Source organism: Caloenas nicobarica, chromosome 1 (assembly GCF_036013445.1).
Source record: "Caloenas nicobarica isolate bCalNic1 chromosome 1, bCalNic1.hap1, whole genome shotgun sequence".
NCBI classification, from domain to species: Eukaryota; Metazoa; Chordata; class Aves; order Columbiformes; family Columbidae; genus Caloenas; species Caloenas nicobarica.
The window spans coordinates 3,428,032-3,455,763 of NC_088245.1; the positions used below are offsets into that span (position 1 = coordinate 3,428,032).

The 27,732-nt window shown below is 46.5% G+C and overlaps 1 protein-coding gene across 3 annotated transcripts in view; it reads left to right on the forward strand.

The window, feature by feature from the left end:
• Positions 1-27,732, forward strand: part of PLXNA4 (plexin A4) — a 498,451-nt gene that overhangs the window by 317,163 nt on the left and 153,556 nt on the right. For 2 of the 3 annotated variants that reach the window (XM_065626967.1, XM_065626969.1), the window contains exon 5: positions 14,889-14,989. In XM_065626967.1, coding sequence (XP_065483039.1) covers positions 14,889-14,989 — 101 coding nt within the window. Of the gene's footprint in view, positions 1-14,888; positions 14,990-20,816; positions 20,862-27,732 lie in introns of those variants that run through there. The other variant, XM_065626970.1, reaches the window with a different exon arrangement.

The following is a 27,732-nucleotide window of genomic DNA, read 5'->3' on the forward strand; positions in this document are numbered from 1 at the left end:
ACCAAACCCAACACATAGACCTCAGGGGAAGGGATTTCAGCTGCCTCAGCTTTGTTCCACTTATAGAATCATAGAATGGTTTGGGTTGGAAGGGCCCTTCCCAGCTCCCCCAGTGCCCCCCCTGCCATGAGCAGGGACATCTGCACAGCTCAGGTTGCTCAGAGCCCCGTCCAGCCTGGCCTGGGATGTCTCCAGGGACGGTTCATCCACCACCTCTCTGGCCAACCTGGGCCGGGCTCTCACCACCCTCAGGGGCAACAATTTCTTCCTTGTGTCCAGCCTGAATCTCCCCTCCTCTAGTTTAAAACCATCACCCCTTGCCCTGTTGTAACGCACCCTTCTAAAAAGTCTGTCTCCATCTTTCTTTTCAGTCCCTTTTAAGTACTGAAATGTCTCCTTGGTCTCCCCAGAGCTTCTCTTCTCCAGCTGAACACCCCAATTCTCTCAGCCTGTCCTCCCAGCAGAGCTGTTCCAGCCCTCTGATCATTTTTGCGACCTGATCTGGACCCTCTCCAACAGGCCCATTTGACCACTTTGACCTGTCTATGCATCAGAGGTTTAACCTTTTCTTCAATCAAGATATGCATGGCCATAGCAGTATTTAGATAGTGGCTAGATTTCTTTAATAAAACTGGTGTCAGTTCTCACGCCAGTAAAGGCATACGTTTATCTGACCTTGGGACAGACAGCTCAGTGCTGTGCCCGACTTTCTTCAATCCCTGATACTTTTTGTTCCCCATCCCCTTCATGAATGTCTCTGAGGACTGCAGGTGAAGAGCGCTGGCTCTTTTGTGCATGTGTTTGCATTAGCTGGACAAAAGGAAGAGCAAAGAGAAGCAATGAGGAGGTCACTGCTACTGCTGCGAGACAGGGAAGTCAGATCACTGAGCTCTGCAAGGAGGTTCCAAACTCTTTGAAGCCACTGGCTTCTTTTTGGGATGTGGATGAGACCTAGATAAAAGGGTCCAGGAGGGTCAGCGGGGTCCTGCCAAGAGGCACAAGTGTTGGTTGAAATGCTGGTTGTGTTCTTCCTGCCGGGAGGTGCAGAGGCTGCCCTGGCACTGAGGAAGCTTCTCTGTCCCAGCTGCTGAAGGCAAACAGGAATCATAGATTCATCGAATCATTTTGGTTGGAAGAGACCCTCAAGATCATCAAGTCCAGCCATTAACCTAAGACTGTCACTAAACCACGTCCCTAAGAACCCATCTATGCAACTTTCAAACCCCTCCAGGGATGGTGACTCCAGCACTGCCCTGGGCAGCCTGTTCCAATGCCTCACAGCCCTTTCCGGGAAGAAATTTTTTCCTAATATCCAACCTAAACCTCGCCTGGTGCAACTTGAGGCTGTTTCCTCTGGTCCTGGCGCTTGTTCCCTGGGAGCAGAGCCCGACCTCCCCTGGCTCCAAGCTCCTTTCAGGCAGGTCAGAGATCAGAAGGTCTCCCCTCAGCTCCTGTTCTCCAGCTGAACCCCCAGCTCCCTCAGCCGCTCCCATCACACTTGTGCTCTAAGGAGCAGGAGCGAGTCCTCTGAGCTGCACGGCATGGCTTGTGATTCAGAGAAGCTCTCCAAAGGCTTGGCCTTACTCCTTGCTTTAATTTCTTTCCCCTTGCATCATGTGCCAAAAGAGCCTCCCTTCTTCTTTGTGTTTGTGGTCAAGGACAAAAAGGTATTTTTAGGTTGGTATTTTTTTTTTTTTTTTTGCATGGAGTGATGTGCACTGTGAAATGCACCTGAGCAAATTCCCTGGTCCAAATCAGATTGTGGGCTTTTGTAAGGGATGCCCACAAGGGAGGCAGGTGTAAGAAGAGACATGGAGCCGGCGCGGCTTTGATCTTCGAGGTGGAGGGCTCGTTTAAGGTGCTTCAACGGGTTAATCCTGCTCCCTTTCAAGATGCCAGTTTGAGAAACCACCTGGATGGAGTCGGCAAAGGCTTTGTGGGGTCCTTTGGGTCTCTGCGCTTTATGCACGGGCCAGCTGGCTGCGTTCATCTCACAGCCATCCAACACCGTCACCCTCCCCACATCTCGTCGTTGCCCCCCCAGACAACACTCCTGCTCAGCAGCGGCTTTTGTGAGTTCAATACCTGGCAGCAAGGAGCTGAAATGAGATCTCTCTCTTTCACATGGTACCAAAGAAATACTGGGGAGTGTTGGAGCCCTTAAATCAGGTTTGAATCAGTTATCTACAGGGACAAAAGTTCTGTTTCTCTACAGATCCTCATGCCAGCTATTTTTTTTCCCAAGAAATCTGGGCGCTGTGTATGATTTTCCATAAAAAGAAAGGTGTAGTGGGAGTCTCAGCCTTCTGCTTTGGCTGGAGAAAAATATGAAAAAGTTACAGGAGAGCAAAGGAAGGAGAAACTGATGGAGAAATGAAGAACCTTGTGTGCTCCTGCATAAGTGTAGTGATCCACGCAAAGACCTGAATTCAGAGTTATAAGCAGCAGTCAGGAGTAAGGAGGACCCATTCATGCCTATTCGTGTCATTATTCATAGATCTTATCTAACTTGAGGCTATTTTAGAGAGGTGTAAAGCTTTAATACACAGGTACTGGATAGTGCAATGCCCCTCTGAGGGTGACTTCACACACCTGAGACTTGAAATGCTCTTTATTAAATATCCTAGGGTATATATTTATAATTTAGGTGCATCAGTGAGATCCCTGCTTTAGTGATTCATGATGGTTAGAAGGGATAATGTTAAGTAATAACGTCCTTGCATAAGTCTGAAGCTTCTGCTTCCTCCTGAATTGGACCAAATGGCAGTTGGGCAGCATGTTTTTATAAAAAATAAGATTTTTTTCATTCTTTGAGGAAACAGATGATTCTTTAAGGAAACAGTGAAGTTTTATTGTGTAGATGCCCTGTCTTTACCTTTCCATACAGCCCTTGAGTCAACACCACAGCCTATTCCCATTAAAAAAATAAAACAGCTAAAAATAACAAAAAGACATCTCTGAAATGTCTTAATAGTTGGCAGGTCTCAAAGAGCCTGAGGATTTCCCTAGTGGTATTCTCCAGGGATCAATATTGGGCCCAAAGCTATTGAAAATTTTCATGAATGAGCGGAAAGTTGATATTAAATGCTGCGGATAAAATATTCAGTGGTGCAATGATTAGCTCAGCATTAACGATGATTAGGACAGAGTGTGACTTTGGCTCCCTCGAACAAAACAAACGCAAACTTCTCTGTCTCACAAGAAGGAATGTAGGTCAGGCTGGAAAGTGGGAGACGTCCTAGAAAGCAATGACTGAAACGGATGAGCAGAGTATTTCTTTACATCCTTGCAAAGGGTTTTTCATAGCCCAGCCCATAACAGAAATGGGCTGCCATCATCCTGCATCCTCAGAGGGGTGCAAGAGAGTACGCGAGTAGTAGTCATGCTCTGCACTCAGCTCTGGAATCTCCTTTTGTAAAAGAGAGATAGGAAAAAGAGCACTAAAAACCCACAAAAATTATTTGTGGGGAGCAGGAAGACATGCTTTCCTCAAAGGGATTCAAAAAAGCTCAGTTTTTTAATTTGTCAGAAGGAATATTGAGGAATGACATGATTCGCATGTCTGGGCATCTTCATGAGGTGAAAGCAGGAGGCTTAAAGGGCTCTTCAACCTAAAGAAGCAAAACAGAATAAGAATCAGTGGTTGGAAGCCCAAGCCCAATAAATTCATATTAAAAGTAAGGCATGTACAAGCTTTCTATGGTGTGATTAACCACTGGAACATACTGCCCATGAAATGGAGGAGTCTCCATTTCTTCGTATCTTCACATTGAAATGGGAAGTCTTTCTGGGCAACATGCTTCACCTAATAACAGATTATTTGGTTCAATATAAGGGTAGATGGGAGAAATTCAGTGGCCTGTGACATACAGGAGGTGAGAACAGACGATCTAATGGTCCCTTCTGACCTAAATGCTATGTGCTTATATGATGCCTGAATTAAATGTCCTTGAACTTTCATTTTAAGGCAAGACAAATGTCTGAGAAAGCTGGGAAAACATGTAGTGCTTGCCAAACTTGGTTATGCACTCAATCCATTGAAATACAGGCACCAGGGGCTGAAGTGGAGCAACCCTCATTGCACTCAGTAGGAATTCTGCATTTCAAGCCCTCCATTAATTAAAGTATTGCAGAGAGGGAGCTGGGCTTTGCCAGGAACAACTTCTCACTTATTCCACACCGCAACAAACAGCAGAGATATCTAAAGGCAGAAAATATATGCACCAAAATAGTTGCCTTCGTCTCTGCCTGGTTGTTGTCTTTTTGGCAGCACTAATTACCACCCAAACCTTGAGAACACACCGAGCCCTCACAGGCATCAGCTGCGTCTGGTTTTCTCTCTCATTTAATAAACAGAGGCATCTATTAAACGGCTCAGGAAGAGCTCACTTCACATTTTCTCCCTGGATTTTGGTTGACTCCTGACTGAAAAACTCGGTAATGTTGGTGGTGGTGAGTGCTCTGGAGAGGCACATATATTATAATAACCCTGGGAAGTCCCAATTATGTGTCTCTAGGGTGGGCTGATGTATGTTTTCTGCAGACCAGAGTGAACTGCAAATGAAGGTTATCATGGCTTTCCTTGCCTCAGATCTTAAGTTTTTGATTTGCAGATTAACCAGCGTGACCTCAACACTCTTGGGCTGATGCTATCACTCCAATTGATGCCACATGTGGCAGGCTGCAGACCTCGTGTCAGCTGAGATTTGGTGGCACTGCATGGAGAATGACTTATAAAAGGAGAGAGAGGAGAAAGGTTGAAGAGAGGAGTATGTGTGGGGGTGTCTGGGAACAAAACAAATGCCCCTTTTTGTGGCGAGGAGCTGCGTGAAGCTCAGCATATGCTCACGTTGCTAAAAGCAATCGAGTTCACACAGCTTTATGAGTTATCTGCCATTCGCTGAGCCTGTCATAAAGCAGTCTTAATCGTGGCTTAAGCCGATGTGTTTTCTTTCACAGCTGAGATGAGCCTGAAGGATATGCATGGTCAGGTGCCTCAAGCTGAGCTGGACTCTGTTAAATGCAGTAGCTTAATAGCGTTTGATGGTGTGATCAAGAGCCTGGGCATTCAGGGAGGAGAGAGGTGAAGAAAGCTACAAAGAGAGGACCAGGTAGTCTTTGCTTTTGCCCAACATTCGGCTAACAAGGGTAAGTAAATGGTCAAAGGAGAAAGGGAAGCATGATGGCCAGCAGGACCAGGGTGGTGACTGTCCCCCCAGGACTGGGCACTGGGGAGGCCAAACCTTGAATCCTGGGGTCAGTGTTGGGCCCCTCACAACAAGAAAGGCCTTGAGGTGCTGGAGCGAGTTGAGAGAAGGGAACGGAGCTGGGGAAGGGGCTGGAGCACAAGTGTGATGGGAGCGGCTGAGGAAGCTGGGGGTTCAGCTGGAGAACAGGAGCTGAGGGGAGACCTTCTGATCTCTGACCTGCCTGAAAGGAGCTTGGAGCCAGGGGGGGTCGGGCTCTGCTCCCCAGGAACAAGCGCCAGGACCAGAGGAAACAGCCTCAAGTTTCTTCCTAGAAAGGGTTGTCGGGCATTGAAACAGGCTGCCCAGGGAAGTGGTGGAGTCACCATCACTAAAGGTATTCAAAAGATGCATAGACGAGGTTTGTAGGGACATGGTTTAGTGCCAGAGTTAGGTTATGGTTGGACTTGGTAATCTTGAGGGTCTCTTCCAACTAAAATGATTCTGTGTTTCTATGATGAGAGGTATGAAGTGGTTTCATGTGGGATGCGACTGAAGAAGCTGGAACTCCTCAGCATGGGAAGAGGTGAGCTGGAGTGTATGGTTCAGAATGGTGAAATTATGACTGGCGGAATGAGATGGATAGGAAGTGACTGTTCACCACCTCTGCAAATACAAGAATTTCAGGGCATGAAATTAAACTGTTGAAAATCAAGTCCTGAGCAAAGCATACAAGATGATTCCTTCGAGCAGTGGGCTTTGGAACTGTGAAACTTGCTGCCAAAGCAGCTGTGGATGCAAAAAGTCAATGTGATTTCAAGGATAAACCAGAAAATTAAAGAAAGATCTGTTCACATTATGCAATAGAGACACTTAAGAAGTGTGGGACAGAAGTTCCTCTCAATGAAAATAGCCTACTACGGTCATTTCATATATGCTTACCCTGTCTTTATGCTCTCCTTAGTGCCATGAGGCCATGGCTAAAGACAAGAACTGGGATGTGTGGAGTGTTGATCCCAACCAGCGTAGCTGTTTTTACGTGCTGTTACAGGGAATTTTAAGTCTGATCACAACTGAAGAAAAAGTCATTTTTCAAACTGTCCGCCACAATTTCTGCATCTTGGTAGTGCTTGTAGGGGTTGTATAATCCTCCATGAGGGAATTAGATCAACGTGATCAATCCTTCATGAACCGCATGGCTCATCAAGTGGTGGAGCTAGAAATCCAAGAGGGAGTGTGGGTGGCTGGGGACAGAGCTGAGGCCAAGATCCTCCAGGCAACGAGATGAAGACATCTTCACCCAGGGAGAAGATGAGGGTACAAAGGTGGTGTTTGGAGTGGTGAGAGGATTAAATCAATGGGAATTGACAACAAGGAGACACGATAAACTACCCAAGAGGGCTGCTGAGGTGAATGAATCTGCAGGAAGATGCTCCTTGATAACTGAGAGTGAAGATGGGAACATCTGGAAAGATGGTGGAACAAGGTGACCTGGAAAGCAGCCAACATCATTAGAAACAACTATTAACTTCTCCCTCTGTGTTTTAATTGTTCACGCCTCCACCAGGAGCCTTCAAGTGATGCTGGACTTTAAGAAAGCCCATTGCAGTGACATAAATTCCATTACAGGTCCCAATTAAATCTATATATAAACTTTATCGAGCCTGGGTAACAACCTATCCCTTGCTCAGCAGGCATGCTTCAGTAACCACACAGGCACCGGCTCTCATTAAGCCTGGGCTGGCCCTGCATTAATTATAACATGAGGATCTCTATTTTGAAGGCTTTGAACACAAACATTTAGCCAAACCTCACTTGTTTTACAGTTCATAAACTGAAACATTTGACTGCAGGGAAAACAAGATATAGCAGCAAACAAGGCAGGGAGGATCTGAAGCTACCTGGACCTGGCAGGGAGAAACACAGATTGAATATTACGGGCAGAGAAAGTTGGTTTGCTGGGTAAGTAAGAAGGTGGCTGGTTTCATCAGGCTTGGGTAAAATCACTTAACACTCCTTCCACACCTCTGAGGTGGCAAAGCGTGATTTTTTTACAAGGGACAAGGCTTCCTAATAAATTTCTTGCCTCATGTAGAGAGCGCATCGGCATGCCAATGGGACGCGCTGCTGCTATTCCAGCTGAGGAAGCGTTTAACATTCTTGGTAAGGAAAAAAGAAAGTGAGTTCAGAGGAAAGTTTGAATGATATTCAATGCTGAAACATCTCGGCACGTGCTGCTCAATCTCCAGGTCTCCAGCCGTGCTTGTAGCAGGGTGGTATGTCCCTATCTTCTCCTCAAGCATTGATGCTGTTGGGAGAAAAGTCATTATGGCATGGTAGACTTCTTTGAATAAGGGACAGGGTGTAGGCTGAGCAGTTGTAAAGAGGGAACCTGGGAAGTCGCCAAGCCTTTGAGAAAAGAACTGAGATAATCTTTGTTATCCGAGTGATTGTTCCTTTGTAAATAAAGCCAGAACAGGGGGCAGGAATGAGCTTGGATGCAGCAAAGCACGAGGGCTGTGTTTACAGAGCAGATGGTGAAAAGCACTTGTTCAAATACAGTTCGTGTCATCACACAAGGTCGTCTGAGTTCGTGGAACAGGTTTTTAGCTATGCAACATAGTGGGTTTCCTCTACCACCTCCTAGTGACTAAAGATGACGCATTTTGTATTGTGACTGATTATTCTGGTGCTACATTTAGGAAGAGGGGAGAACTTAGCATGTTTAGGGATTGTTTGCAGTGGCAAGATTAAAGGAATAACAGAAAATTCAGTATGGCATTGATGTGGGATTTCCCTCACCCGGTGTTCACTGAGTGTGTTGTGAATGTCTCCATCTGACCTGGCTGTCTAGACTTCTTTATCTTCAGTGGATACACATAGGAACATCCAGGGTGCGATTTATCTCATCTCTGGGTGGACATTTAAAACAGAGATCAGATAAATCTTGCCCTGCAAAAGGTCTGTCCTCCAGTAGAGCCTGGGTTTCCAGCTTAGACTCTGGTGATGTAGAGAGACTTTGGTGAGAGGGCAAAACCTTTGCTTTGCACTTCTCCCATGACAGAGCTGTTCCCCACAAGCTGCAAGATTTACAGTCTTTGTGGATCAGAAATGACGCCTTCCCAAAGTCCCCAACCTGGCTTTTCTGAGCCAGCAGTAAAACAGGCTTCTGCCAAGAGAGGCATAGAGAAGAGAATTGGACCACAAGAGGTACAAAGAATCATGAGAGCATCTGATGGGAACTGACACCTCTTATCCTTGCCTTAAATGATTTTGGGCATAGAGGCTGTGGGCATCAAATCCTTCTGTATCTCTCATTGCTTTGCCTTTGTTCGTGTGAGTGGTGTGTGATTGTCACTGAGATTTGCTCTGGCAACCCCGTAGTGAAGACTTCTCTCGCCAAAGATGCGCAGGACAGCTCAAGGCAGCAAAGAGGAGAGGAGGGGAAGCAGCACACATACAGCTGTAGGTAGGAAGCCCTTTGTGAACGAGTCTATTTGAACAGGTAATTTACCCTGCCACGCAGTGGGACGTTGACCCCCCGCTTAATTATTGTGTCATTTGTCCTTGACAGCTACTGCTGCTTCCAATTAACTCTCCTTAATTAAAACCTCCAGTTTCCCAAGTATGTAAGCATGGATTTACTGGGGGAAGTGCTACAATGAAGAGGAAGAGCTTGGGGGTGTCTGATGAGAAATGACATTCCCTGTCCCAGTGGGACCAGCAAGTTATTTACTTATCATACTGGAGTGGCAGGCTGGAATCAAACCCAAATCCTCATCTATATTCCCACGGGAGCATCTCCTCTCCCAGTGGTTTTACAGCATCTACATGCAAGTCCTGCTTCTTACCAGTATAACTAACATGCGGTTCAGCTCTCTGGGCTTTTATTTTCTGTGTTGCTGCTTTTTGGTGAGTTTGCAGGTCAGGTGGATGAAGCACAGGGGCTCAAACAAGACAAGAGGAATTCAAGGTCTCTCTGTCCATAATTCGGGCCAAATTAAAATTGATATCCTGGGATGCCAGGCAGGTGACCAAACATCCTCACTGAGCCTGTTTAGTGTGCAGAACCTGGTTCCACCAGTGGCCTCTTAGGTGTTTTTTGCCTTGCACTGTTCAATAAACTGTATTATCATGAACACTCTAGTCAAGGCTTTGAAATCAAATAAGCTACTCTCTTAATCTTTCTGCAGTTTTTTGAGGCTGGCCGAATCTTGAAAGATAGCAGCATTCACAGAACCCACATGGCTTGACAGAGTCACTGTTCAGTGTTTTGGAAATGTATCTTTTGACTGTTGGGAAGGAAATTGGCTACTTAAGATGCCTTTTTGTACATTTAAATTAACTTAGTCCATCAGACTGAATAAACCCTGCTGCTGTATTAACATCCAATTATAACAGCAGAGATTGAGCAATGATTCACTTTTCAACCAGAATGTTGGCAGTTTAAGGGGAAAAAAAAAGTAATGTATATTGAAATAAAAAAGTCAAAAATGGGAGCCAGAAAATTTTGACTGAGCATATAGCAGGAGCTTTTGTGAATATATAATGGCAGAAGCAGGAGCCAAATTTCTAACAGGATTAGCCGTTACTGTCTATCAGATCCAAAAACCTCAATCATTTTGTTTTAAATGACTTTCTGTAAGTCATTCATACTAGAAACAGAGGATGGAAGTGAGGCTGGGAGCTGGAGAAACTGCAGTTTGGGATTTAGGCTGGGTCAGAGGTGAGGACAAAATTTAGGCTGGATCAGAGGTGAGGACAGCCCCAGTGTTGTGTGAAAAGCCCTGAAGTCGTATGTAGCAGGTGAACTCTGAACTGCACAGCAGTTTGCACATTTTGCCAGATTTTTCAGGATGTCCTTGTGAGCCAGAAACTCATGAATGATTTCTTTGGGGACCTGTGAATTAATGTGATGATGAAGCAAAATATCTCTTCATCTCCTGCTGCAGCCATGACAGCTGGACCTGCTCATTGCTTTCTTGCTGCCCTTGAGAAGGACACCAGATTCACTTACCACTTGGCCATCTCACCCTGGATAGCTGTGGGTAGGAGACAGTCTAGACCAGGGGTGTCAAACTCATTTTCACCGGAGGCCATATCAGCCTTGCGGTTGCCTTCAAAGGCCTGAATGTAATTTTAGGAGTGTATAAATGTCGGAGTAGTTGCATTTATGCAGTCCTAAAATTACATTCAGCCCTTTGAAGAACAACCGCGAGGCTGATGTGGCCCCCGGTGAAAATGAGCTTGACACTTCTGGTCCAGATGGTGAAGCTGCCTGAGGGATACAGGTCCTGACCGTTTGGTCTCTCCCGTTCAAGAAAGGTGCTGGTGGTCAGGCTTCTGGGTCTTTCATGGCACCCACTGCACAGTAGTCATCTGGGAAATCCCACGGTGGGCTGGCTGCTCTGGAAATGCTGCCTACCTCGGAGACGGTCAGAGATCATCTGTCCCTCTGGTCTGCTTTGACAGAGCCTTGGAAGCACAGCAGCTCCTAGGTGTCCAATAATCAGCTCTTCTGTGGACTTCTTACATGAACTTGCTCAGATGCCTTAAGCCCACATCTTCAAAGAGATTTTTTCTGGGGGGGTTCAGCCTGGAGAACAGGATGCTGAGGGGAGACCTCCTCACTCTCAACAACTGCCTGAAAGGAGGTTGGAGCATGGAGGGGGTTGATCTCTTTTCCCAAGTAGTAAGTGATAGGACGAGAGGAAATGGCCTCAAGTTGCACCAGGGAAGTTTAGATTGGATATTAGGAAAAATTTCTTCCCAGAAAGGGTTGTCAGGCATTGGAACAGGCTGCCCAGGGCAGTGGTGGAGTCACCATCCCGGCAGGTGTTCAAAAGATGTATAGATGAGGTTCTCAGGGACATAGTTTAGTGCCAGTGTTGGGTTAACACTTGGACTCGATGGTCTTGATGGTCTCTTCCAACCAAAATGATTCTGTGATTTAGATAGCACTCACTTCAGCTGTATGAAACCTCACTTTCAGCCTCAGCTTTCATTGATGAACTGGGGATATGTGCTTCCTCACATATGAGATATAAGCCCCTAAAACAACAGGAGTCTCTTCTTACATCCATACATTGCTCTAGCACAGTGAGGCCAAAATATCGGTTAACCCATGACCACTGCAGGAATATGAATGACTCCAACCTGGCTCATAGTGCCCCAAAATGAAGGGCATCTTGCTTTTGGTAATCCTCTGTCTGCTGAAACTCTAGTGATATTTGCTGCAAAATGTTGACTCCGAGTTCCACCCCGATGAAAGATCAGTGGTAGGGAGCTTCAGCAAGGCTGAGAAATGACCTTGAAAAGTTTGTTAGACTTTCCAAGGATGTAGAAGGGGTGGAAGAAATAATGACGGTTTGGTTTACAATGGAGATTTCAACCTTCAGTGCTGTCTAGTCCCGTCATTGCTGTGAATAATGGCAAGGCACCATAATTGGGAGGTTGCATGGACTTTTCTTTTTCACATATTTTAGGGGCAGCATAAAAAGCCGACTGCTCTCAGGGGGCACGGCCAGTTCTCAAAACTTTCAACTTGGAAAGCTGAGCTGAATTAATTACGGTTTATGTTCCAAAGGAAAATAAGACCTCTAATGTGCCTTATTTGCTTGACGTTCTTTTTCTTTTCGGCTGATGACCCCAAGGTGGCTTTCCTTTCAGTCGCAGCTCCTTTGGTTTTTGTAGTTTCTTTCTTTATTAATTAGAAGGTCTGACACTTAACAGCCCGAGACGTTTATCAGCGTGGTACAATTTTAATTAATCTCACAATAAAGCTACTTGAGGTGAACTCGTAAAAGGTCTCATATAGCAGGAATAACACGTAGCAAAGCAAATGGTGACACAGGACACCTACTACTCTGGTATGCTTGACGTGATGTGGGATGCAGCTTGGTGCAAGCTCATACTGTGTAGTAGTGGTCTCTGGGATAGAAACGCAAGCAAGGTGTGCTCCTACACAACATACGAGCTATACCCTATAGAGACTGAGTACTCTAAACACACTAAAAAGGAAGCATTTCTGCAAAGATGAAGATCTGGATCCCCAGGAGGTTCCTCCTGCCTTTGAAAGGAGCTTGGATATCCTTTGACAGCTAATTGAATAATAATAATAAAACCTACAGAGAACACATTTTATCTACTCCTTTTGTAGCAATTTATGAAGCAATAGCAAATTTCTGTCCTCTAGGACTTCTTCCTTGTCCATATATCATAGTCACAAGTGGATTTTGACTCAGAACATTCAAACCCAACATCAATAGATGTTGGTAAATTGCATGTTCTGACATAAACTTCTTAACCAAGCTCACTTCTATAAGACAGATGTAAAGTAGCTCAGAAACCGAGGTTCAGAAAAACTGTCTGTGGCTAATGAGGATAAATAGAGCAGCAACATATGTTAAACTGAGGGTAGTTTGGGTAAGAACTGCATCCCTAATCCCAACTGTGTTTACAAATTTTTAATTACAAGGTGGAGATTACACAATTGATTGCATCTGGATGGGGAACAGATTTACATTCTTTCAAAACTGAATTATCTGCCTCTTCTGCAAATACTCTGATGTTCACAGTGAAGATATGGTCAAGCTAGATGGGATCAAGGGAAAATTACTCACAAGACATTTTTATCAGGTGGAAACAACAGGTGGAAATGACCAATGTAAGAAACACTAAGGTCTCCACCCCTTGATATCTTCTCGTAAAAAATTATGTGTCTTTTTAGAACTTGGATGCAACAGAGACTATTGGGTTCAATATAATTCTAATTGAGTGAAATCCTGGGGCAGACAATTTAGATTTCATGAACAGTCGATACCTTCTTGACCTGAAACTTAAGAAAGGTAGAACAATCACATCCATGGCCAAGCCGTCTTACCTTTGAAACTTCTTGGTACCTACAGAAGTTGGAACCACTCGTTCCCTCTTCCAGTCTTCCCATTTTTATTCCTTTGTGGTCTGTTCTGACAATATCCTTACACTCATGGCAATAGATTAAATTTGAGAAAGAAGTTTTTATGGTGTTTTGTTTTGTTCGTTTGTGGGTTTTGTTGTTGGTTGGTAGGGTTTTTTTTGGATTCTCCTTTTACATTAAAAGCTTTCAGTAGCGGCAGTTGGTTTCTTTGGGTGACTTGACGCAGGCAATGGTGCAATGGTAAATAAATAAATTCATATTTCTATTTGAAGTTTTCTAAAGCTACTACCACCTGCCAGAGGTAAAAATACAGATTTTCAGTTTTTGCTCATAGACTATCTACTACCATGTGGGGTGTCTGTATAGGGGTTAGAAAAACAATTTCTGATACAAACAGAGAAGGTCTTCATAAATAGCTGGATTTTTGCCTGACAAATTTATATATAAAAGCCAGTTCTTGATTCATTTACAGATGCAATCAGAATGAATCTCAGTCTATCACTTCACAGCTCGAACTCTCTTGAATGTTGCACCAAATAAAAAATTGTCACCAGGACCCAGGTGTATTCTCTTGTCATTTGTCACAAGTAACTGTTCTGCAGTTTATCGCTGGCAGTTCTCAGTGGTGTTTCATCAGGATAATACCACACTATATCATCTGAAGGAATAAACTCTCCCTGCTGACATGAGCTGAGGTGAAGGCACTGGCAATTCACTGTATATTATAAGAGATCTCTGAGGCTCATTCAATGGAAAAGAGACTATCAGGTCCAAATTGTATGTTTGGCTTCAAAAGAAGTAAAGGGCTTACAAAACCTAATAGGAATCAAAAGGCTCTGGTCCATTAGACGGGAGGTCAGGTTCACCAGTTCCTTCTGTCTTTGAAATCTCTGACTGAAATGCTTTAATTAAAAAGGAAGAAAGAAAAAAATAATGTAGTGTTTTGGTGATAGATGGGTGTTTCAGGTCCATCTCTAATGCCTTCTGAGTTGCAAAGTCAGGGTGACAGCAAGCTCATTCAAAGCTGGTGGCCTCTGTGCTTTTCGTGCTGGGAGCAACGTCTCCAAGGATGGGACAAATGATGGCTGGAAAGACGCAGGGGCAATGGGGAGGGGAGCTAATGCTCCCCCGGGACTGGTGGTGGTTCAGGCGGTTGTGGGAGGGAGACTAAGACATCACGAGACCTCAGTTCTCACAGAGGGCCAGAAAGCAACAGGGTCTACAACCAGAGTGGAGGAGAGCATCGAGATCCATCAAGTTTCATTTGCTGCAGAAGATCACATGGTGTTTAATTGCCTCAAGGTACCAGGTCCCCACATGTTGCACACAGCCTGCCTGATTTGCTTATTCTCTGTGAAACTGTGCAAGTGAGGTCATCTATTCAAAGCCAGGCTGAACAGGGCTCTGAGCAATCTGATCGGGGTGAAGATGTCTCTGCTCATGGCAGAGGGGTTGGACTAGATGAGCTTCGAAGGTTCCTTCTGACCCAAACTATTCTATGATGCTAAGATCTATAGCAATGAAGTGTGAGAGGCCATGGGGAAGCCAGGGAGGCCACAAGAGAGGTTCTGCTCTGAACAGAGGTTGCACAAGGTTGAACTCTGGAGTAATTTGCAGCCATGTGCCATCATCCGCCCTACGCCTGTGGAGCTCTGGAGGGTTGTCCCTCTAGGAGGACAGGCTCCAAGGGAAGAAGACAGGGAAGGTGGCCTCTCCACCAAGTCGTTATGGGCATCGCAAAGCCCTGTGAAAAGCCTGACAGGTTGTCCCCTTTCCTCCTGCAGCTCACCCGGGTGCCCGTGGAGTCGTGTAGCCAGTACGAGACCTGCAGCGAGTGCTTGGGCTCAGGAGACCCTCACTGTGGATGGTGTGTTCTTCACAACACGTAAGTACCTGCTGGTGTTTGCCACCGTCCCAGCCCTGCTTTTTCTGCAGCCATCTTCCCCAATGGCTGAGATAACACACGTCAGAGCTGCAAGATGCTGTTTCAGTCCCTGGCTGAGGCAGCTGAGCAAATGAGACATGCAGGAAGCTCCAGCAAGGTCTCTGGGACTTGCTGGGGGAGACTTTGTTTAACCAAGAAGCATTTTTTGGAAGATGAGGGAAGAGAAGGGTGGTAGAGACTGATCAGATCTCCTCAGCCACCTGATGCACAGTCTGCTGACTGCACCAGGAAAGCACCTGTCTACCCTGATGTGCTTTGAATCAAACCCTCCAGCAGCTCTTCTCTAGGTGACAATGACTTTCTGGTTTCCATTGCTTAAGGCAGTTTGGCTCTGACTTTCAGCCCAGCTCAGACACTCATCTCTGCATCTCCAGCTTTCCACTGCTGACCTGAATCTCTCCTCTTTCAGACTTATCATGATCTCAGTCACCCTTAGAGAGAAATCAGGTCCCTTTAAATATCATGGGGTTCACTACACCTTAGATTTCAAGGGGACATTATGGTTTGTATGCTTACTGTGGGAAAACATTGACCCTGAAGTTGAGTGTTCATCCTCTGTGGGTCAACTCAACTGTGCCAGATGAGCACAAATGAGCTAAACTGCTCATTTGGCTTATCTGGCCAGGATGCCGAGAAAATTTGTCTGAATCCACATCCTTGGGCTTCTGTATAACAGGCCAAGAAGGCACTTCAGTTCACCATTTCATTATTCAACAGTGCAACGCAAGGAGCACTGGATCCAGGTGTCCTCAGGACTGGGAGATTAGTTCATTGTCTTTGTTTTCTGTAGGCTTTTTAATGATGCTGTTGATCTTGAAGTTTCCCCTCTGCAGCCTTCACTGCCAGTAATCTCCTCCTGCAGAGAGACCTCTGCCAAAGCCGTGGAGAAGGAGGTGTCAGGTTGGCTGAGCTCCTGGCTCTGAGTGGCAGGGTGGTCTCATTTGCCAAGAACCTCTCAGCAGAGACCATGGCTGGAAAGTGCGTTGGATCTGTCTAACCAAACGTCTCCAGCTGAGCGTGGCTCTGCAGGATGCTGTCACTCCAAGGCTCACAGTGTCCTTGGCAGCGATGGGAGGTTTTTCTGATGGACCTTGCTCTCGCAGTGTGTCTGTCTTCTCCTGCTGAGGTCACCTCTGAATTCTTCCTCTTGCATGGCAAACTCTCATGGTGAAGACAGTGATCCAGTTGAAGCGATCCTCTTTGCTACCTCTTCTTTTCGGAAAAGAGGAAAAGGGAACAAACCTCTGCCATACTCCAACCTTCTTTGGATGCTCTTTAGCTTGTGTGACTCTCATCCAAAGCCACGACAGCATGCCTAATTTCCGATCAGATCTAGGTGACCCAACCCAAAACCTGTGCAAAAACTTGACTCAGGCTCTGGAATTGTTCGAGGGATCCTTGGAAAACCAGTCCTGAGTTGTGGTCTGGTAGACATGAACCCATGAAACTTTCACCTGCTGACCTGAGGAGATTTCCAATTGATATACAGCTCTACAGTATGTTTCCATCTCATCCTCCATCTATCCTACAGAGCATTATGTTTTGCTGTCAATGGAGGGTCAGCACAGACTATCTGCAAGCAGTGTAGGAAAGCATGAACTTGGTTGTTGATTGTACCACAGCAATACCAGATATTTCATCTCCTGCCATCCAGGCTCAGTGGCAACAAGCAATCAATATACCCAGCAATAAATCTCCGAAAGGAGAGAAAAGGGGCAGAGACAACGGCAGGTTACCCAGCAGCTCATTGTGAAGGAGTGTCAGAAATGCGACAGCTGGCGGCGAGTGAGGGTGGCAACATTGACTCGACTAGAACAAGAAAACCCTATACAAACTTGGTCCTTCGAGGGGAAATTTGGCCTCACAGTCCGGGCCTGGTTGATGACACAGTCCCTACACCTCCTCTCTCTGGTCACTTAACCTCTGGTTCCTTATCTGAAAAAGAGGCACCTCTTATTTGTGTACCTTGCAGCAAATTCACTGAGATTAATTCTCCATGAATTTTTTTGAAGCAGTTGGAAGGCAAATGTGACCAAATCCCACTTCAGTCTTTCCCTTTCCCCTTGTTTCCATTGCAGTCAAGAAATCTGATTTCCAGTCCTAGTTTGGAAGGTGTTTTCAGTGCAGCCTTGGGTGTACTGCTATGAGTCTCAGTTTCCTCATCTTTCTAGGCAGCTCTGAAAGCAAAGGAGGCACTTATATCCCATTCAACAAGGTTTGGCTGTTCAGCATATTCTGGGTAAAAGTGCCATAATACTGAGTCCCTTATTAGAAATTTTTGCAAATAAAATCTCTTAAGATTCATTAACAGACTTCTCCTCAGGTGAGATGTATCGTTAATGGCTCCTGCACAGGGATTTCTGGGGAAATGTGCCAACAGCATTTCCCCTCGTGAGTGCTAACCCTTCGCTCTTCCCTCCCAGTCAGGAATCCCAGTGCCTTTCCAGTGATGTGGAACTGATGTGGGAGCTGTTTTGTGGAAGGGATGGAGGAGGGATGGAGGAGGCAGTCAGGCTGTGCAAGACCAGGGGTAGAATGGTACTGGAAACCAGTCTGCAGGTAAAGCCATGCCTTTCGCGCTTCTTTCTCCTCCAGTATAAACCATCCAGAAGAACACTGGTAGACTGGTGAAAACTGCCAGATGGGGTGCAGCATCTTTTTCTTTCTCTCTCATGCGCGTCTCTGTTATTTTGGGATTTGCGGTTCAAGGGCTGATGCAGACCCTTTTTCCCAGACCTCCCCCCATTTCCAAGCTATCCTGCCGTGTGAGAGATCCGGGGATGCTTGGGGACAGCTCTCCACCCATCGTCTCACGGCGGGGCTGGGCTGTCTGCGCGGAGGGCGGCGTGCCAGGGCTCAGGAATCGATTTCCACGGCTCTGCTGTCCTAACCTTACACTGAGAAACTCGAGTCCGCTGAGAGAGAAAGAGGCAGACAGACCCACAGACAGCTGCAGGAGAAAGGAGAGGGGGAGGATTGATTGGCTTCTACCCCAAGAAGAGAAGAGACGATATAGAGCAGGTCACCGGAGCTTTTCATCGCTGTATCTTTAGCACTGATCTTGTCCCCCGCCTCTCTTTCCCTGCTATAGCTGAGCTCCTCTCCTGGGCTCTGTTCAGATCTCTTTAGGCAGCGATGAATCATTTAGTTGGTGTAAATTGAAAATGTGGCGCTCGGTTGCCGCATGGGTCTCCAGGGGACTGTGAGGGGCCAGGGTGGAAGCGGGGGGGAGGAACCAGGCTGAAAAGCTAATAGCTGGCACGGAGGGACTTGGTGCCTGGTCGCAAGGTCGAAGCAATGTCACCAGCCTGAACGGGGGGCTGTACAGAGGGCTGAGAGCAGAATAAAGTCTCCTTGAAGCCTGAAATGAATTGCAGCTTCCTTCTGTGTCCAAAGATGCAATTCATTGTCTGACCACCCCTCTCAACTCTTCCGGCAAGTTTCTTGTGTCTTCATCTATATCCAGACTATTAGCCTCCTCTACCTCCTTACCCCTCATGTAGAAGCATAGAATCATGGAATAGTTTGGGTTGAAGGGACCTTCCCAGCTCCCCCAGTGCCCCCCCTGCCATGAGCAGGGACATCTGCACCAGCTCAGGTTGCTCAGAGCCCCGTCCAGCCTGGCCTGGGATGTCTCCAGGGATGGTTCAGCCACCACCTCTCTGGCCAACCTGGGCCAGGCTCTCACCACCCTTATTGTGAAAAATTTCTTCCTCATGTCCAGCCTGAATCTCTGTTCTTTTAGTTTAAAACCATCACCCCTTGCCCTATCGCAACAGGCCCTGCTCAAAAGTCTGTCCCCATCTTTCTTATCAGCCCCTTCTAAGTACTGAAAGGCCACAATAAGGTCTCCCCAGAGTCTTCTCTTCTCCAGCTGAACACCTCAACTCTCTCAGCCTGTCCTCCCAGCAGAGCTGTTCCATTCCTCTGGTCATCTTGGTGGCCCTGCCAAGGAGCAGAAGCTCTTTGTCCTCCAACAATGGACAAACCCTTCTGTAGCCCTCGCTCTTCCTGCCTGCCCAGCACCAGCTCCAGAGCAGATATTGACAAGGTCCTGCCCCATATGCACATACTGACCGTGCAAATTTTTAGCCCTGCGCAGTGTTTCTGGGTTGTGTTTAACACCCCAGCCACCGGCAGAATTAATATTTGGGGAGGAAGAGCAGCAGCATCCTTACAAGGAGAGGCAACACTTTTTAAAGGAGAAATATGCTGATCTTGCTGGGAGCAGGAGGGACCTGTCCCAGGTTCTGCTTCTCCTAGATTTTGACTGTGCTGCCCCATTTCACAGAATCACAGAATGTCAGGGGTTAGAAGGCACCTCAAAAAATCATCTAGTCCGATCCCCCCGCTGGAGCAGGAACACCTAAATGAGGTTACACATTTCATCCTCATGTAGCCTCTGTCTAATTCTGGGATGAACAGTCAAACAATCATCCCCCCAGGCACCAGCCTCCTTCTGGTCTGGTATCTGCCCTTACTGTTATGGGGACTCCTTGACCAGCAGGTCATAAGATGCAATCAGAGAGGAAAATAGTCCCATTTTCCGGGAGGACTTGTGATATTTCAAAACTTTTTTTTTTTCCCCAGCTTGTAGTGGGCCAATTATTTTTTTAATAAGAGATGTTCTTGAAAGCCGTTTTAGAAGGGGCTGATACCATTTAGTAATTGGAGAATGATTCATTTAGACCTCAGCAGTTATTATTTTGGGACTTCATTTCAGGTTTTAGGAAACAGCTTAAAATTTCAAAATAAAAAGTCACTCTGCAGTGAAGCGTTACTTTTATTATTTTTTTTTTATTAAAAAGAAATATTTTGGCATCTGTGATTTCTTTCTCTCCCAGAAGTCTTAACCAGCTCTAGAGACTCAGCAAAGCAAGACCATCAACAAACACTGTTGGTTTGGAGGAACTGACATTTACTGCAGAGGGAAGAGGGTTTGTTTAAGCATCTCCGGTCTGTTCCACTGTGGATGTAGCAGAGCCAGGAGTTGGCTCTGCTCTCTGCACTCCTCTGTTCATCTGTGGGGAGCTGCGTGTGTCCTTTGTGTGTCCTTCTGGCACCCAAGAACCTCACCAAGGGACCCAAGTTGGCTTCACGGGCTTTGCACTCCACTTGCACCCCAGTTGCAGAGCACATGCCAGGAGAGGCCCCCCTGCTCCTGAAACATGGGAACAGGATGCAGTGGCCTTCTGTAGACATCCTCACCCCATGAATGAAGCAATGACAGAGGGATTTTAGATATGGGCCACATCAGCCGCCTTCCTGGATCCCTTCGATGGGTTCCGGGCTGGTCAAGGGTTGAAAAAAATCTGGTATGTGCAATTACTCAGGATGAGCTGACCATGGATTAACTGCATAGCTGCAACAGAGGAGATGGTGTTTATGAGATGCCTGAGAAGCCATATGAGGGTTTTTGGGTTCCTCTGCAAAAGCAAAGCCTTGTTCAGAAGGGTTTTACACTGTCCTCTGTTAGCAAACACCTACTCCAGTATCTGAGAAGTTGCCCTCCACATCCTCCTGCCCTCCAGCTCTTCCTGTCTGCCTCATAGCTGCAGGATGCTTATGTACCCAGAAACTACAATTCTCATTTCTAACATGTCATGTAAGGAAAAAGGCACTTGAGTTGTTTTCTAGGGAGCAAGGGATTAGTGTAGAGGGGGAGGGAGGTTTGTTTTCCATCCTCAGACTCATTGCCAGACCAGAGGAAAAAAAAAAAAAAAAAAAGAAAAAGTTACAAAGTGCAGCTCCCGCTGTCTCGTCTCAGCAGGTAACCCGATGCGATGCTGCTTGCAGAGGCTCATTGATCGTCCCTGGCTTTAACTTTCTTGGTCAAAGTCTTCTGAATCACTAGAGAGTCTCAGGTAACCTAAGCTGCCTACCGATGCTGCAATAAGACCTTTTTTGAAGAGTCTTTTGCTTGCTTGACTTTCTGCCACCTGAAAGACTGTGACTGACTTTCAGGCTGAGCTGTTGTTTTGGTTTTTTTCTTTCTTTTCCCTTTCATTGCCTCTCTTTTCCTTCCCAGTCTTTTCCTCTACATGCACAGGGGTGGGAGAATACACCAAGTGCTGAGTGGGGAAGTGGCACTGAGAAAGGCTTTATGGCTCAGGCTGCATGGACCCAGCAGGCAGGAGGGTGGAATATCACACCCAGAGCTGTGCCACTCTGAGCTCTAACAGACAGTGAGAAAAGAGGGGTTTACTGATTCCTGCAAGGGCTTGTGATCCTATAGAGCCTCAACTTCCATTACAAGAAAACAGGGCCTCAGTCATCCCTGTTTTATACTCCTTATGCTGGTTTGTCCTAAGATGCAAACTGAAGACCTTTCAGTAAAGTAGCAATTTACAGGTGTTTTGCATTTGCCTGGCATAGAATCATAGAATAATTTGGTTGGAAGAGACCCTCAAGATCATCGAGTCCAACTATTAACCCAACACTGGCACTAAACCATGTCCCTAAGAACCTCATCTATGTGTCTTTTAAACATCTCCAGGGATGGTGACTCCATCACTGCCCTGGGCAGCCTGTTCCAATGCCCCACAGCCCTTGCCAGGAAGAAATTTTTCCTGATATCCAACCTCAACCTCCCCTGGTGCAACTCGAGGCCATTCCCTCTGGTCCCGTCGCTTGTTCCTGGGGAGCAGAGCCCGACCCCCCCTGGCTCCAAGCTCCTTTCAGGCAGGTCAGAGATCAGAAGGTCTCCCCTCAGCTCCTGTTCTCCAGCTGAACCCCCAGCTCCCTCAGCCGCTCCCATCACACTTGTGCTCCAGCCCCTTCCCCAGCTCCGTTCCCTTCTCCCAACTCGCTCCAGCACCTCAAGGGCTTTCTTGGCTTGAGGGGCCCAAATCTGACCCTAGGATTCTAGTTCCAACTTCACCAGTGCCAAGCACAGAGGGAATGATAAATCTTTGCAATAGTGGTTGGAACATTTTTTTATACAAAAATTTTTCTGTATGCTTTCCCATCTTAGCATCATCTTGCCATGGGTCAGCTCTTGGTGTCTTGAGATACTTGGAAGACCCTCTACATATCAAAGGTACATGGCAATTGTCCTAATTTTCCTTTAAGGTGGGTCAGCAACTCAAAGAACACATGATTTTGAGCTCGAATCCTGCACTGGCTTGGAAACTTCTAGCCATCTGGGCTGATCATCCCCATCAGAGGGGTAGCTCAGAGCTATTGCAGTTGCTATGTTCAATAGCCCTGTATGTCTGAGGTATCTGTGGGCATTTATAATTTCAACAGGAGGTTGCCAGATACACGCTAGTGGTACACAATGGGGAGAAAAACATAAATGATGAGGGGCAAAATAATTGCAGGTAATCTGAAATCTTTCATTTGGTTTGAAAGTCTCCAATCAGTTGATTGGCAGTGTTAACACTGCCAGTCAATGGTGGCAAAGGTAGGAGCGAACCAGCTGTCAAGATGCTTTGTCTCCAAACAGTGCTTGGTTTGACTCCTTTCTGATCACAGCTGGTGCTCAGACAGCCATGCACATGGCTTGTGAACCTCTCCATCTGATAGTAAGGGAAAGTGGAGTCATCTTCCCACAATTGGCCTTGGCACAGAGTGATTCCCACTTCTTCTCAGGTAGTTATCGAAACTGGAGATGGCATTTCAGCCTTTGCACAGAGGGAAGCGCACAGCAGGGGGGCTCGGTAGAGTGACATCGGCCCATTAAGCATTTTGCATTGAGCCTGGATAATCTTTAATCTGTCTGCTGAGGTATAGCTAAAGTACCCATCATTTCACACCTAGGCATTGCCTCTCCTTTGGAGCAAAGGAAATAGCCCCAAATGTGACAGTTCTCCAATGGCCTTTTGAAATGAGATCGGGGCTCTTAGTCCAGAGAGCAAGAGGAAATTCTTGGGACAGGGAGCATGCCTATTGATGGTGACAAATCCCTGAGTGAAACAGAGGCTCCTGGGAATCCCATCTCACTACAGATGGGTGATGACATTGCATAAATCAGTCTGAACCAGCCTTGTCCCTTTGAGCAGAACAGCCGATCACTAGCCCTGGAGAGCAGACCCATCGCTGTACCTGCACATTGTGCTTCCAGCACTGTTGATGTCCTCCCATTCCCTTTGGGGAGCTCTTTTGCTGCTTTGGTCTACCTAGCAGTACAAGGCAGAGCTGTGCCCTTCACAAGTTGATTATCTCGGTGGCCGTGCCTGCCTGAGGCAACTCAGGGACAGCACTGGGCACTGTGGACCATAAATGCAGGCGTGTGGTAAATGTGTTTTAATAACAACCTTCTTCCTTGATTAGCCTGTTTTGCTAGAGGGCAGTGGGGGGGGGTGGGAAGATAATTAGTTTCTGCAGTGGATTCCAGCAGAAGCTTTCTCCTGATGCAGTCCCATGAGTTAGGTGTCCTACTTGGGATTTGTCTCCAGCACAGAAACACTGGCAGCTCAAATTTAGGGTTGCAGAAAGTTCAGCCTTTGCAGAAAAAGGTCTCTGGGGTTTCTTCTTCTCTGATGTGAAACACGGCCGCACAGTCTGATATGAGCTGGGACATGTGTCTCATGTGCTAGGACATACAATGAGAAAGGTATAATGGTGCTCAGTGGTACCTGACGAACTTCTAGGGGTCTTGCTATGTGCTGAGTCCCTGATTGGACACGCCTTGATCATCTCAGCATCACCCGTTCTCTGGGACACTGCACAGTCATGGGTGGCATATCTAGATATCCCACAGTACATATCTAGAGTAAGAGCTAAGGGGTAACAGGACACAGGAAAGCCGTATGACCACCCTGATCAACTTAGAAAGCTTGTCAGATGTGCATAGATGCTGAGATGGGCTGCCAAAGAGCGTACCGTGACTTGGATTATAAAGTTGAGGTTGATAGAGCCAGCAAGGAGACCTAGATATGGAGTGGCAACATAAGGACTTAATTCAGGTGCCTGAACACAACTGTATGGAGAACATACAAGGAGACTTTGAAATACAGGTGCTTTTACTTAAGTGAGAAACTCAATTCAGTTGTCCATCCATGCTGTCTGCTGCAACTGGAGTGCCTGGGGTATCTGAGATGTTCATCTGGGGATGGCATATGTGACACAGATTCTACTGGCATACGTGACACAGATTCTACTGGAGGCCTATTGCCTCTGGAGGATAAGATGGGGACCAGCTGGGGCCTGAGAACATCTCAAGTGACTTTAGACCCCTGTGTCTGGGCAACAAAATAACTTCCAACTCCATCTTGGGATGTCCTCTCCCAACATATTCTTGGAGTGGGGAAAACCCAGGTTTGGGTTTTGCAACTTGACCAATGTCACTCTTTCCGTGACCTCCAAGGTCCTAATTTGCAATAAAGCAGAGGTAGGTTTTCCTACAAGCTTGTGTCATGCTTTGGAGTAGACACAGTGAGTATCATGATGTACGGATGGTTTGGGAACCTCAGTTTCAGTCACTGGGTTGTTTGTAGGGAATTGCTCTGCTGTCTTGCTGTCGGATGCTCCCTGGTGCCTCTGCAGCCCATGATCTGCCAATGAGGGAAAATGGCATTCCAAAAGAGCCCTCTCCAGAGTGGCTGTACGTCTGCCTTCCACTGTTTCTTCTGTGACATTTCATCATCCTCAAACTGTGAGAGATCTCAGAAGGGAATGGGGAGGGGGAATCGAGGGAGCTCTTCCTCCTAAGGAAAAGCACAGCGAACCTTTAAGGCATGTCTTTATCCAGACTGACCTTCTCCATGGATCTGCACACACACACTCTTACCCATAAATACACGCCATCATCTTCTGTTGCACACTTCCACATTCAGAGACCTGCCACCACATATTCCCGTGTGCCACCAGCATGTGTGTCTCTGGCCCCTAATTCTCCCTGTTGCTCCCTCGCTCATCTGCATTCATTCCCCCAAGTAGAAGTAGAAGCTTTCCCAGTTGGCTTCTGTACCAGGGAGACTTTACCTCCATTCCCTGAAGTCTTGTGGTCCTGGAGGTGGGTTGTGTGAGTTCACAGGAGCTTCTGAAGTTGAAGCTGATGATCTCCTCCTACTGTGGGGCCATTTTTTTGGTTTCTATTGTCCTCTTTGCTTTGCTATAGGCATAGTCTCTCTTCCTATCCCCAGCAACATACATATTTCTTTTGTTTCATGAGTGGATCTGAGCAACTCATCGTTCTGCATTCTTGAACATCTTGTCTTTCTTAGTTTTCCACTTCAGATATGTCCTTCAGCAGCTTTTGAATAGCATATTATCAATAGCAGAAACCATCTACCAAGGCAGACACAGATGTTTTATCTCTGTGAATTACAGGAATCAGACAACAGCCCGATCTCTGGTCTTGTGGGCAGATATAGAAGTCCCTCCTTCATGTACAATGCAACGAGACCCTCCAGGCTACAACCACCCTTCAGGGGGTTGTAAAGAGTGAGAAGGTCTCCCCTCAGCTCCTGTTCTCCAGCTGAACCCCCAGCTCCCTCAGCCGCTCCCATCACACTTGTGCTCCATCCCCTTCCCCAGCTCCGTTCCCTTCTCTCAACTCGCTCCAGCACCTCAAGGCCTTTCTTGTCCTGAGAGGCCCAAAGGTCTCTTCTACCAAGTAGCAAGTGATAGAACAAGAGGAAACGGCCTCAAGTTGAGCCAGGGGAGATTTAGATTGGAACTTGGGAACAATTTCTTCCCAGAAAGGGTTGTCAGGCATTGGAACAGCCTGCTCAGGGAAGTGGTGGAGTCACCATCCCTGGAGGGGTTGAACAGGCACATAGATGAGGTTCTCAGGGACATGGTTTAGTGCCAGTGTTGGGTTAACAGTTGGACTCAATGATCTTGAGCGTCTTTTCCAACCAAAATGATTCTATTGTTCAAGTAAAACATCTTGCAAATGAACCCCACCAACTGCCCCAGCAGCGAGGAGTGAGGCTGGGTGTCAGTGGGCTGCAGGTCTCCTCTGGGCTCCCCAACACGGGTCAGTCTCAGAGGAGAGCAGGGAAAAACAGCACATTGCCAGAACTGTGGTTAGTTTGGAGAGGAGTGGCAGATCTGGAAATGGAACATTTCTTGCCTCCTGTTCCAATGCCCGGTATATTGGACCAAATTAATTTCTGCCAGGGGTAATGGGTAACAGGTGCATTTTTAATAGAGTCTTATCCCTGGAGCCAGAGCTAGACTGGTGTGGCTAACACAGCTGGCTGCAAGAAACCAGGATATTCAAAGAAAACATGTTTTCTTGCCATCCTCCTACAGGGGAGGCCAAATTCACAGTGAAGAACAGACGTGTTGGCTGTGAATTTCTTCTGCCACTGGCTATGAGCTTCTATGGCTGTATCTTGTAATACAGCATGCCCGATCCCCTGCTAATGGAAGAAAGGGTAGATTTCTGATTATTTTCCTCCACTATTCACTTCCCTGCCTAGAAAGTTGCACTAGCTATTAGCGTGTCTGTAGGTTATTTTGTGGCAAGGACTAAGGAGAAATTTGAGGGCAGAGAAATATGTTGAGGAGGAGTAGAAATGCTGAAGGATCTGCTGGGACAGAGTGGAGGAGCTGGAAATGATTCTGCCTAACCTGGCTAAAGGGGTTTGAGAGGTTGTGAATAACATGAGGAAGTGGGAATTCATGTGGACTGAAGGTCTGAGGTGCTGTTGTAAGACAAGATTCAGGGGAGTTTCTGACTGGGAAAAATAAGTTTTGGACCCCTTGTTACATTTAGGAAGGGATGTGAGTATGATCCACCAGTTACAGAGTTTTCCTCAGGCAAGAGAGAGCAGTATTAATTTCCCTGCTCTGCTGTAGATACCTTGCATGATTTTGGACACGTTACTTAGGATGGGATTTATATCATCTACTACTTTCTTGTCTCAGCAGCCAGTCGAGAAAGAGTTTTTCTAAACTCATTCATTGTAAGCCTAAGGTGCTTAAGGCAATAGGGTGAACTGTCCTCTGGAAGTGCCAGTTTCTTTTCGTAGCTGTTGGGGAAACCTAAATAACTATGTTGAACAATGTCCAATTTATAATGATTCCAATCCTTAATTTCCCTATGTTTTAGCCCCTTGTTTGTAGGAGAGGAGTAACAGTTCCTCACCTCCCAGACAGCTGTGAGGTCCAAAGCCTTAAAGAACTTTGGATGATGAGTGACCTGTAGGGCTGAACTTGCTGACTGGAGGTTCCCAGACAGTACTGGCTGTAAAGCATATTGGTAATAATTGTAATTATAAAACTCATAATTATAAAACTGGTAATAACCAGTGCCTGAGTAAGTTTTGGGTTTGTTTAATTAAAGCAGAAGGAGCCTTAGCAGACATGGCAAGGTGCAAACACGTGTAGATCCTTGCTTAACCCAATGAACGTATTCAAATGACCCTGTGCCGTTGTCTGGCGGTTAGAGCAGAGGTGGCACCAGAAGGGTTAAGGCAGGCAGGACAGCGGGGAATGAAGCAAACACCCCTGTGTCTTGCTTCTCCCTCCCATATCTCATTCCGAAAGCCTCCTGCCCCTCTGGCCGCAGGCAGTAAAGGAGATCTACATTTTAATTGAGACATGTTTAGAAAATAATCTCAATCTGGCTCACCCATGCCTGGAAGGCTTCTCCCTTGTTAGCCTGATGCACATGCTAAGTGCACATTTTGGGGGGATGGAGTGTTTGTTATATGTCTGTTTCTCTCCTTTTCATAGAATCATAGAATAGTTTAGGTCAGAAGGGACCTTCGAAGCTCATCTAATCC